Here is a 13,662-nt window from a genome sequence, read left to right as displayed (position 1 = left end):
TCAGTTCTCTTTCATGTGTATTGACACATTTACTATGTTGCCAAGTGCTACCTGAATTCAGGTCATAAATTGGTTAGAAGAGATTTGCAGTTAATGCAGATCTCAAATGTATATTGATGATGATATGATAATATTGGAAACTGAAGAATAACTATCAATGGTTTTAACACCAGTAGTGAGACATGTGACTAACAGAAGCTGGCCAATAAGACCAAAGGCCTAGGGACTTCCCTGGTGGCACAGTGATTAAGAATCTGCCTGCTAATGCAAGGGACATGGGTTCAAGCCCTGGTCCGGGAAGATCCCACCTGCCATGGAGCAACTAAGCCCATGTGTCACAACTACTGAGCCTGCACTCTAGAGCCCGCACGCCACAACTACTGAGCCCACATGCCACAACTACTGAAGCCCATGCACCTGGAACCCGTGCACCCTAACAAGAGAAGACACCACAATGAGAAGCCTGTGCACCGCAACGAAGAGTAGCCCCGCTCAACGCAACTAGAGAAAGCCCGAGTGCATCAACAAAGACCCAACGCAACCAAAAATAAATAAATTTTTTTGAAAAGAAAAGAACAAAGGACTATCCACCCACGAGTTGATGGACACTTGGATTATTCCCAGTTTGTGGCTATTCATTCCAGAAAAGCAAAATTATAAGCACAGAAGACGAATCAAGGGTCCCAGACGCTAGGGTTGGAAGGAGCAGATTGTCTGCATAGGAACCTCTTCAGGTTATAGAACCGTCCATAGCTTGAGTACATGGTGCTTGTGTAACTGAATACATTTGTCAGAACTCACTGAACTGTCTGCTTAAAAAGTGTACGCTTTGGATTTCCCTGGTGGCGCAGTGGTTGAGCGTTCGTCTGCCGATGCAGGGGACGCGGGTTCGTGCCCCTGTCCGGGAAGATCCCACGTGCCGCGGAGCCGCTGGGCCCGTGAGCCATGGCCGCTGAGCCTGCACGACCGGAGCCTGTGCTCCGCAACGGGAGAGGCCACAACGGTGAGAGGCCCGTGTACCGCAAAAAAACAAAAAAACAAACAAACAAACAAAAAAACAGCCATCTCAGCGTGGAAATTAATACTCCTCCCTCAATGTAAACAGATGAATTAGATGAATGTGACCCAAAGTTAAATCTTCTCTTCCCTAGCTTACCTGCAATAACCAGGATGACACTGAAGGAAAAACCCAGTATGATTGTTTTCTTATCTTTATACCCAACTAGGTTTACCCAAACCCACCACACTGCATATGTATATATGTGTATATATAGACACATATAAACACACACATATTGGAACAAGTCAGCCATAAAAAAATATAAAATTTTGCCATTTGCAACAACATGGATGGACTTGGGGGGTACTATTCTGAGTGAAATTTGTCATACAGAGAAAGACAAATAAAGTATGATATCACTTATGTGTGGAAGCTAAACATTATAGCAAACTAGTGAATGTAACATAGCAGAAAGGGATTCACAGGTATAGAGAACAAACAAGTGGTTACCAGCGGGGAGAGGGAAAGGGGGAGGGACAAGATAGGGGTAAGGAATCAAGAGGTACAAAGTATTATGTATAAAATATATTATGTATAAAATATATAAGTTAAGTGTGTATAAAATATATAAGCTAAGCAATTATGTATAAAATATATAAGCTACAAAATATATAAGCTAAAAGGACATATCATACAACACAGGGAGTATAGCCAATATTTTATGATAACTATAAATAGAGTACAGTTAAAAATTGTGAATCACTATGTTGTACACCTGAAACTACTGTAAATCAATTATACCTCAATCAAAAAATATTTAAAAATCCAACTATGGGAAAAAATTTCATTTCTCTTTCAAAGGTCTGACAACCAAGAGACCCTGGAAGAAAAGACATTTCAGCAGTGTTGAAAACTCCCATGTAGCACCAGTAACACAATTCTTGAGTTCTTAAAACAACTCTTCAATAAAAAGAATCAGACGTTTTTGGAAATATAGATGATTACTGGTGTTGGGCATGGGAGGTATCTAGTGAGACTGGATCATCAGTGTTGGCCAAAAAGAAGAGGAATGATCAAAGACCAACGGGGCTAGATCAGGAGCAATCAGAACCAGTTTCAAGAGGCACTCACTAGCCAAAATTTGGATCATTTTATCTTCAAAGAATGAGTATAATTGATTGTGATAAATTGAATAAATAAAAATGTAGGAATCCATGCTGATACAACAACAATTTTTTTTAAAGGCAAAAAGTCTTAAAGCCACCATGAAATGTTACTATTACCTCAAGTCCTTCCTCCAAAAATTGGAAATTAATGGGCAAAAGTAAAGATTTCCCAAAACTTTTTAGGTAGAAGTGAATGTGAACAGAGTCTGTAAATTAACACTCATCTGTACACAGAATGACAATGAATGAATGCAGAAAAATGATAAGATTTATCATTAAAATCACAATTTTCTAGTCAACAGTGAAATAGCTGATTGTAGCCATGTGTCATAAATAGATTCTACAACCATTAGGTGAAGAACTTGGAGAAATAGTATATACACAAATGTTAACATTAACAGCAGAGATGACTTTCCAATTGTAACAATTTAATTTAAGGATGAGAAAAGCAGCTGTCACCAGTGATTCAGATTTAGATCAATTAGCTACAATGGTGACAGCCATGCTTGTTATGCTAACAAGGCCACTTGATTTGATGCAACATGGAGTAACAAGATATCACCTTAAAATATTTTAGCTCAATTATTTGTATCCCTATTTTCATGTGAAAATTTTCATGATTTTTAGAAATTTATAATGTTTCTAGTCAACTGATTTAAACTAACTATGCTGTTTGAAATGTATGAACCTAAAGATTACACTTCAGACTCTTGTGGTTGAAAGTTTCCAAAACTCTCTATACCAGCAAAATCATGAAAATGTTATTAAACCTGGAGATCATTACCAAAGAGGTCTCTATAGTTGTCAACACTATATGCACTATATGTTGTCTTACCTTGTATACATCTTTATTTTAAAATAACATGCTATGGTTCAAAGGTGATATACAATGAAAATTTTACAATAGAGGTAAGTAAAAAGGACTTAAACACCACGTTTTACCCCTATTGTCTCTAAATTCAACTATAGTTATTCTAAATATTCTATTGTACTTCTTGCCAATATTTGTTCTACAAAAACGTATTCAGTGTTCAAGGCATAGTGTGTTTATACGTGTATGTGTGTTTATACTTGATGTTGGATTTTTAAAATCCCTTATATGTCATGTTATGATAGTTATGCAACCAATTTGATTCTAATTCATCTTTTTAAAATATATTGTTATTTTTATTGATTTTAGTGTAGTAGTTTTAAATATATTTGTTTATTTTTTAGTATTTTTGGCTGTGTGTGGTCTTTGTTGCTGCGCGCGGGCTTTCTCTAGTTGCGGCGAACGGGAGCTGCTCTTCGTTGCGGTGTACTGGCTTCTCAAGGTGGTGGCTTTTTTTGTTGTGGAGCATGGGCTCTAGTCTTACGGACTTCAGTAGCTTTGGCACATGGGCTCAGTAGATGTGGCTGGTGGGCCCTAGAACACAGGCTCAGTAGTTGTGGCGCAAGGGCTTAGTTGCTCCGCAGCATGTGGGATGTTCCTGGACCAGAGCTCGAATCCATGTTCCATCATTGGCAGGCAGATTCTTAACCACTGAGCCACAAGGGAAGTCCTCTAATTCCTCTTTATGTGAATTATTATGTGTGCTAGATAGGCGACTTGTAAAAGATCATGTATTTCATTATTTTTGGATATATTTATCTATTGACGGATGAGCAAAAGTAAGAAATAACTACTTACATGTAATTACTAATATAGGTATTACATAGTTTGCGTTTTACATGTTTGTGAAGTGATGTTATTTTGAAAATGGAGACAAGTATTTCTTCCCATTTCTTCTGAAACAGAATCTTAGGACACCTAAGAAGTTATGGAGAAATCTTTAGAAAGTTAGGAAATTGATGGATGAAAGGAGGTACTGAAGTGATTGCATCTAATTTCTTGCTGTAGATGTTTTATCAACAGGACACGTAGCATTTTGGTTTGGCAAGTTTTAATGAGGTGCTTTTAAGAAGTGATTAGTTGTCTCCAAGATTATAATTACATCAACCCTATAATGTTTAACATGAAGCTGATTTATGAATAAAGATGAGATAAACAATACTTGATAAAAAGAAACTGAGAACTGGAATAATAATTAAAAATTCTGAATACATGTACATATTTCAGTTTTACAACTGCACTTTAACCACAGTTTCATCCACAAGTAGGATATGCCAGTTTTCCCTCCTGACAGGTTGTTCGAAATGTATAGTCAGGTGTCCTTGGATAATATCCACGTTTACACATAAATTCAATAGTGTCATCTGTTTTAGAATAAAGTTTTTTATCACTTCTCCATTTTAATTGTATGTTATGTTTTTTCATCATTTCTTCTGAAATTACACATACATCTGAAGTTAAAAAAATAAACATAAACCATTAAGTAGTATACAAATATTTTCCACAGAATTTCAGGCTTTCAAGTAGAATCTCTTGCTCTGGTCCAAAAATTCCTTCTCAAAACCTTTTACAAACCAACTCATTGAAAATCCAGTATGTAGTTTCCATCATTTTAAACAGTTAATGTTGTAAGAATGAGGTAGTATTTTTAGTGCAATAATTAAATGTTATAATCAAAGATTCATAATGTCAATTATCATATGAAGAGCTTTCATTAAGGAATCTTTTGTTGCTATTGTTGCTTGAACAGGAAATTTTCAAACTTTACTTCCACACATATTATTATGTGATAGTCAAGCATGCAACAGAATGGTTGGTAGTTAATCCATGAAAATTCTATTATAAACAGCTAAACATCATATTCAATGTACCGATTTTCCCAGGATCCACAAGAAGATTGAAATATTTACCTAAACACTTTGGTGGTTCTGACCACTCTCCATTCTGACATACTATGTTTCTGTTTCCCTGAAGTTCATAGTAGGCCTGGCATTGGTACTCAACAGTCGATCCTGGAGGATATACTGGTGCCGGGAATGAGGTAGTGTCTCCGTTGTCTATGGGTGGGGGAGGCCCACATTTTCCTTGAGAGTCTAAAAAATATGTTGTTTGATTTATTGAAAGAGAAAAAAAAAGAAATAGAAATCCCACAGTTTAAAATAAAAAGATAAAAATATAGCCCAATATGTAACAATCAGCCTTTTGATTTCTGATGACAGAAATGATTTATTGAAGAAATTTGAAACACTTAAACGAAAAGGCACATTTTTAAGTCCCTACTTTACCCCACATGAAAATACACATAATACATTAACAAATATGTCTGCTTTGCAGTGTTCTGGTATTAACACATGTTTTCTTAGTGAATATATGATGGACAGATGGATAGTTAAGATAAAAAACTTTATCCTTGTATTCAACATACAGCAGTGTGTATTGAATCTCTAGTCATTTTTATTGATTTTCATTTTTATTACAAAACGAACATCAACCCCATCAGCTGCTTTTATAAAAGTCAAAGAATTACAGATTTCAATAGTGGGAGAGGGAATGCTGTCTTCCTTTTCTGGACAAGATGAGGTAGAAATATTTCTGCTTATTGTATCTGCTCTGTATTCTTTCTGCTAACTAAAAATCCTGAGCATATTATAATAAACTAATTCAGGAGACTGTGAAAGATGTAGAGAAGATATCTGATTAGAGACATTGGGATTCAAGGAATTACACTCCAGAGACTTGTTTGGGTTTTCCTATTCCCTTCTTTGTATCTTGGATGGACCACTGAGACTGCAACCCAGAAATGATAACAAGTTCAGAAAGAAAAAAAAAAAAAAAAAAACAGTCCCAAGAAGCATTTGGTCTCTTTAAGCAAAGTCCAAGGAAAGGATCAGCATAGTAAGACAGAAACAGTTTTTACAATTCTGACTTTCTCTAGAAATACGGCATAGAACGTAAGACCAACCCTTCCCCGCCTTGATCAGCAGGGGCCAAGTGAGGAGTCCAGACTTCCACCCACATGGTGAGGGAACAAGACACTTCTCCCCTTTCTCCAGGAGTCAGTGGAGGCCAGGTTGGAACCCTGGACTTGCACACTGCATGGCAGTAAGGGAGGTTTGATAAATAAAAGATTCCAATAATGTCCTTAATCTCAAAACATAATACCCAAAATATCCAGAATACAGTTGATCATCACTCATCATACCAAGGATGAGGAAAACCTCAAAAGAGAAAAAACAATCAAAAGAAGAAAACACTGAGATGACATACATATTGAAATTATTGGACAATGGCTTTTAAAAATCCAACCAAATTGATAGAACTGGAAAATAGAGTAATATATCTTAAAAAGAAAAAATACTAGATGGGCTAAGGATAAATAAACTTGACTATAGACTAACTTTGAAAATAGACTGAAAAGAAAATGGACAGAGCTTCAGGAACCCATGGGAAAATAGCAAAAGATTGGAGACCCAGAAAATGAAAAGAAAGGGGATGAGATGAAAAAAATGTAAAAATAATGGATGAAAATTTCTGAATTAGGGCATAAGGCACAAATCTACATAATAAAACAGCTGAGTGAATTCCAAACAGGATAAACCCAAAGAAATTAATGTCAAGATACATCAAAATCAAATTGCTGGAAATTAAAGAAAGAAAAAAATCTCAAAAGAGTTAGATAGATATTATGCAATACTTATATGGAAAAAGGATTCAAAAACTGGTAGGATTTTCATCCATGACCATAGAACCAGAAAGAAGTGACATCATTTTTTCAGTGTTTGAAGAAAAGAGTTGTCAACCCCAAATTCTATATCGAGTGAAATATATCTTAGGATTAAAGGGAGAAAGAAAGACGTTCCCAGACAAAGGAAAACTGGGAGAATTTGTCTCTAACAGACATATACCTAAAGAATTGCAAAAGCAATTCTTCAAATATAAAGGAAACTAGAAAAGGGATTGAGACTTTAGGAAGGAAGAAAAAATAATGGAATTGATTTTGAAAAATAAGGGTAAATATAATAAGAATATCTTTTCCCTAATGATTTGGTTAAATTTTGTGTAAAATTATGTCACTTGATATGTTGCTCAATGTATATAGAGAGAATACTAAAGACATTTATGTTAAAATGTGGGGATATAAAAAGAATCTAAATGGAAGTAAGGTTTCCACATTTCACCTGAAGTAGTAAAATGTCAATACAAGTAGGGAGTGATAAGCCGCTTATGTGTATCTTAATACTTGGAGCAACCGCTAATAAAAACATGCCAAGACATATACTCCAAAGCAATGCAGATGTATAAAAATTAAGTTATTTATAATGTTCAAAAATCCACAGGAAAGACAAGAAAAGGAAATGGGGTTGATAAACCGAGGAAACACACACAAAACAAATAATAAAATTGCTGACATTGTCCCTATTATGTTAATAGATATTTTCAATGTAAATAGCCTTAATATATCAGTGGAAAGACTGAAAATGGCAGGGTGGACACATAAACCAGATTCATCTATATGCCGTCTACAAGAAAATCACTCTAAACATGAAAACACGTTCAAGTGGAAGACTGCAAAAAATACATACCAGAAAAAAGTTAACTTGAAAAACTAGAAGTGGCTAATATATTTCTTGGTTTGGATTCCCTTACTTCCTGAACTCTAAACACTGAAGTGTCCCTGGACCAAGTTCTCAGACTTCCTTTTTTTTTATGTACACTAATTCCCTGAATGAGTTCAGCTAGTAACATACCTTTAAATATCATCCATATGCGGAAATGCCCAAATATAAGTCACATTCTGTGATCAGGCCCTGACTGCCTATATTCCATGTCTCAAAGTGGAATTTCTTGGGCTGTCAAATGTACTTATGGTATCGTTAACACATTTATTCACCAGGAAGTAACTGAACATCTTAATATTTAAGATAAGAAATGTTCCAAGAGTCCAACGGTTCAAATCTGGTCAACTCTTTCAAACAATAAATATATCAGATTACTTATTCAGTCCACAAAAGAACTGGGTTTTAAGCACCTTCATTTTATTTGCATCAAAAAAAATTCCATAAGAACTACTTCATTATACATTTATATCAACATATTTTGTCCCTAATATATTCTTTAAAATTAGGGTGGTGGTAGTGGTGTAAGATACTCTACCTTTGCACTGAGGTGTTTTTGTCCAAGTTCCATTTAAACATATCACATCTACCTCCCCAAAAAGGTCATAAGGCCTGATGCATTCATAATGTACTCTCTCACCATTTTCATATCTAGACCTCTCTTTTTGTATAATAGCATTTTCCACTTTGGGTGGATTCACACAGGAAACATCTAGATAGAAAGAAAAATTGTATCTCTAATATAATGATCATTATAAACAGCAAGCTGACAAGTGGGATGTCACATATATTCCATGGTCATTTAAAATCAAGAGTTAATCTGCCATGAAAGACTGCTAATTTTAATAAATTCACATGTAAGTTTGAGGAGAAGGAGATAAAGCAATATTTTTTTAGTACAAATTAAGCTTCTGTATCTTAAATCTCTCCCCCATCCTTCACTAGAAGGTTGATACACATTTTTTAGGCCAGTGAAAACGAAAGCTTTTCTGGACATCTCTTTCTGAGTTTAGTAAAATAAGTGTTATAAATTATATAAATTCAAAATGAATTTATAAACCATAAGAAAATCATAAGAAAAGATCATTTGACATCAGGATTCGGTTTATAGTCATCCTGTTTATGAACTGTAACTTTAGGCCCTTAGAAAAATAAACACATTAGGTACTTCTTTAAAGACTTGATCAAGAGTTAGCACACTTTGAAGAATACCGTAGTTGAAAGAAGAAGATGATTAATTAAACGATCCAAACAAAGATCTGGAAAACTAACAGAAAAATAAATGTATGTATTTATTAAAATGTTCTTTAATAATATACTTTTGCAAATGCTTCAGTATACAACGAGTAATGTGTAATTCATCAGTGAGATTCAGGTGGATGTAAAGTACAATACACTGTGGCTATGGTTCCTAAACTGAAATGTGCATAGAATCCCTTGGGAATCTTTAAAACAGTTTCAGGGTTCCATCCCCAGGGTTTTTGATACAACAGGTGTGAGTGAGCCTGTGAATCTGTGCTTGCATGTCTAATAATCTTCCAGAATATGCTAATATGCTGTGTCAGGGGCTGTGCTTTGAGAATTATTGGGCTACAAGACTGAGCACTGAGTACACAATTCCATCCCTTTTTATGTTCAGGCATAAACCTTCTTTGACTTGGCCTGAAAATAATCTGTGTCCATTTTATGATGGTAGAGGCATTTTCTGTATTATGTTACTTAAGATACTTTAATAAATAAAGTTTTAAATTTTACCAAAGTACCTCTGCATGCTGGCCTTCCTATCCATTTGCTCTTAATACACTGTATAGTATTGGCTCCATCCAACTGATAATATGGTAGACATTTAAAAGCCACCTGTTCTCCTGACCTATACGATTGCTTCTCCTGGTCTATGAGTACAGCATCATTAAAGCTGGGTACGTTCAAACAGTCTGTGCCTGAAAAAAAAAGTATTTTTTTAGTACATCTTTAAAAATAATAGTGGCCAGTAATTATATTCAAGAATAATAGATATATACATATCAAACCAATGAATACTGTACAATATTTCTCTTACAACATAAAATGTTAGAAGTCTTGACTTAGTTACATTGAATGTGTCTATATTTATCAAAACTATAACATGGGAATGGTGATATTCAAAGAGACAGGGATGCCTTTGATGCTTGAGACCATACTTCTCACATTTAAATTATTTTTCCCCATCACAGGTCACCTACATTATGGATGCGTTTCTTTCTTTTGCTTCTTTCAAAATCTGTTCCCTTGAATTATGTCAAATATCTTAGAAAATTGTATATTATAAAGAAATAATTGATAAATTAACAGTAAATTGAGTGCTGATAAGACTGATGAGCAGGGGCCAGCTGTGTTATAGGAACAGAGACCAGAAGTCTGAGAATGTGTATCAGAGGATGTCCAAAGTGTACACAAGGTGATGTGATAGTGAGATAATTTAGTTCATGAATCAAACTTTTATTATTACTAGGGTTATTAATTCTCTACCAGGATCCAGAACTTTCCAAAGACACCTTGTTTAATTCTAGAATTACAGCTTAGTTTCATACTTGTGCCATTTATGTCCTGAATTAAAGATATTTTTCAGCCTTAGAATAAAATGAAATATACTATACTTATGCATTCCGGTGGAAGGGACCATTTTCCTCCCAAACATCTTATAGATGCAGGTCCATCAATCCCAAAACCTTCATCACAGTCGTAAGTAACTTCTTCTCCATCTTGGTAACTGCTTTTTTCATTAGATACAACACCCTTCTGAATCAAAGGTGGACGTCCACAAGGAAGCCCTAGGAATAAGTGAAAGAACGATTTCATGTTTCACTAACTCTGAAATTTAATTTGATGTACTGCTTGCCATATTTGGTAGTTTTACTTGAAAATAATAAATGATTATATAGGAACTTCCATCACATTGCAGAGAAATGCACAAATGCATCCAAAAATCACCATTCTGGTGTGTTTCCATTTGTCCACTTGAACAAGAACTTGAAACTAAAAATACCAATATTTATGAATGAGACTATCAGTGTGTCTCTAAGCAATTATGATTAATAAAAGAAAACACACTGAGACTTCATCATCTTAAGAAAAGTACTATATATTGTAAGACATTAAAAGGGACATTGTAGGAAGAACATAAGTGTTTTATGAAAAAACTTGGTGGCAACGCATACACTGCAACTTATATGAATAAGTAGGAATATAAAAAGGTTTAACTATATGAATAGGTAGGTTTACTTTTTTTACACATACAGTGTTAATACAAAAGAAAGTGCCAGATTTAAAAGTGATTCTATACTGAACCGATGAAATTAACAGAAAATGACTATACAAAAATCGATTAAATGTATACAAATATAAATTACATATTAATACATAAATGACCTATACATATATAAATAATTGATATATTTAGGAAGCTAAAGGATTCTGTTCCATGACTTTGATGATAATTGATTAGTAAAGAATGGTACTGAAAATAGAATTTTGGTTTGCATACTGTCCTCACCTACACAATGAGGTGGAGAACTCCACTTTCCCATGTGGCATGTTATCACATTTTCTTCAGATATCCTGAAACCATCTTCACAGATATAACTTAACTTCGTGCCGTGCTCATAAAACTTGGGTTCAAATGTTTCTCTCCTTTCTTCTGCAGAGCTTGATGAGTTAATCGTTCCATGGTCTATTTGAGGTGGTTGAGAACATGGAACTTTTTCTACATGAAGAACAGAGATCAAAGGGTAAAGTATAAGTATAATGTTTAAATTAAAAATACATTAAAATAAGAATAATTTGAACAAGTTAAAGAATTTTAAAGCTGAAAAATATTTGAAACTTGCAAGGTATTTGTCTCCATAAACACTATGCTACTATCCACTTGTTCAGTATGCCCCTTCATCCTTTTTTTAAATTTATCTTTATTGAAATATATTTGATGTATAATAGTACGTTAGGGAGAGGAGTCAATATGGTGGACTAGGAGGACGTGGAATTCATGTCTCCGTACAATTAGGGCACCTACCAGGCACCAGTGGGGGACCACGGACACCTAAGGGGACAGGAGGAACCCCCAGCAACCAGGTAGAAGGTGGGTCATGGGGGGAGTGAGGGGGGAGGAGAAGTGGAGGTGGGATGGGACTGGCGCCCCTGAGGGGTGGCTGGGGTAGGGAAAGGTATCCCTTGCCCAAAGGGGGAAATTGGGGAACCATTGGGAGGGCAGAGGATCAAAAGTGAGCGTGGCCAGCTTTCTCCTGCTCTCTTGGGCCTCCAGCAGGCTACTGAGATCCCGGGCCTGATCCTCTGGTAACCTAGGCCCCCTCCAGCTGTGGAGGTCCTGAGCGAGTGGGAGGGTGGGAACAGGGAGCAAAAGTAAAGCCTGGACCTCTGGGACTGGCACCCCTGAGGGGCGGCTGGGGGAGAGGAGGAGTTCCGATACCCAGCGAGACACACCAACAGTCAGGGGTCCAGCAGGAATGGGGGTGACCATAGGGGAGACGTGGGGGGGACACAGAGGAATGGAAGGGAAGGCAGCCAGCACTTTCCCTGTCCACTTAGGCACTGAGGAGCCTGTTGAGCTCCCGGGCCTAATCCATTGCCCTTGGAGCCTCCCTCCTGAAGCTCAGAGCCCAAGCCCCACCCCTACACCCCATCAAGGGCCCTACCTCTATAATTGGAGACCCCCTCTGAGACCCACTGCAACCACACTGGGCCTGTATCCCACCCACACACCCTCAACCAGGGCCTTACCTCCAAACTCTGGAACTCCACACTACATAGGCAGTCCTTTAGATTTGCTGTCTCTCTGCTTCCACATGAATGATGCCCTGCCTAGACCCCAACCCCAAGGCCTTTTGTGGCTTCGTGGGTCCTGGGCCTAGGCTCAGCCTCATGCTCAAATGTCAGCCTCCCTGCATAGGTCCCACTCCACCTTAAACCCCGCCCCTGCCTAAGTTCCATCTCTGCCTAAACACCTACTCCTCATAGCCAAGGTTTTTTCTTTTTGTTTTTTTCTTCCTTTCTTTTTTGTTCTTTTTTTCTTTTTTCCTGTTTTAGATTGGGGTTCTGTTTTACGTTGTTGTTGATTCATTTATATTTTTATTTTTTCTAATAAATCTTTTACTTTTCTAATTTTAGTTTATTCTTTATACTTTGTTATTGTTCAGCTCCTTTTGGCTTGTGCCCCGCCCCCTCCCCACTTTTTTTTCTGATGTGGTGTTGTTTTACTTTATTGCAGTTGTTTCAATTATATTTTTATTTTACCTAATATAGTTTTTATCTTTCTAATTTTGTTTTGTTTTTTAGTCTTTGTTATTGTACAGCTCCATTCTTTTATCTTTTTATTTTATTTTATTTTATTTTTGCCTTACCACGTGGCTTGCAGCATCTTGGTTCCCAGACCAGAGGTCGGGTCTGAGCTCCTGTGGTGGGAGATCCAAGTCCAAAACTCTGTATAACAGAGAACTTCAGACCCCAGGGAATATTAATATATACCCTGAGAAAACCATAATTCGAAGAGATACGTTTACCACAATGTTCATTGCAGCATTATTTACAAAAGCCAGGACACGGAACCAACCTAAATATCCATCAACAGATGAATGGATAAAGATGTGACACATATATACAATGGAATATTACTCAGCCATAAGAAGAACGAAATTGAATTATTTGTAGTGAGGTGGATGGCCCTAGAATCTGTCATGCAGGGTGAAGTAAGTCAGGAAGAGAAAAACAAATACCGTATATTAACGTATATATGTGGAATTTAAAGAAGTGGTACTGATGAACCTAGTGACAGGGCAGGAACAAGGACACACAAGTAGAGAATGGACTTGAGAGCATGGGGGTGGGGGGAGGTTGAGATGAAGTGAGAGAGTAGCATTGACATATCTACACTACCAAATGTAAAATAGATAGCTAGTGGGAAGCTGCTGCATAGCACAGGGAGATCAGTTCGGTGTTTTGTGACAACCTAGAGCGGTG

The 13,662-nt window shown here is 36.5% G+C and overlaps 1 protein-coding gene across 1 annotated transcript in view; it reads right to left on the bottom strand.

Moving 5' to 3' along the window:
* Nucleotides 1-4,291: 4,291 nt before the first annotated feature.
* LOC132476781 (complement factor H-like) overlaps nt 4,292-13,662 on the bottom strand; it is a 65,278-nt gene continuing 55,907 nt past the window's right edge. Inside the window, exons 15-20 of the mRNA XM_060078942.1 lie at nt 11,186-11,395; nt 10,290-10,463; nt 9,417-9,593; nt 8,192-8,365; nt 4,948-5,130; nt 4,292-4,488 (exon numbers count right to left, since the gene is read on the bottom strand). Coding sequence (XP_059934925.1) covers nt 4,292-4,488; nt 4,948-5,130; nt 8,192-8,365; nt 9,417-9,593; nt 10,290-10,463; nt 11,186-11,395 — 1,115 coding nt within the window. The remainder of the gene's footprint in view (nt 4,489-4,947; nt 5,131-8,191; nt 8,366-9,416; nt 9,594-10,289; nt 10,464-11,185; nt 11,396-13,662) is intronic.

The sequence above is a fragment of the Mesoplodon densirostris genome, chromosome 2, assembly GCF_025265405.1.
Source record: "Mesoplodon densirostris isolate mMesDen1 chromosome 2, mMesDen1 primary haplotype, whole genome shotgun sequence".
NCBI classification, from domain to species: Eukaryota; Metazoa; Chordata; class Mammalia; order Artiodactyla; family Ziphiidae; genus Mesoplodon; species Mesoplodon densirostris.
This window is presented reverse-complemented; position numbering and strand designations above follow the sequence as displayed.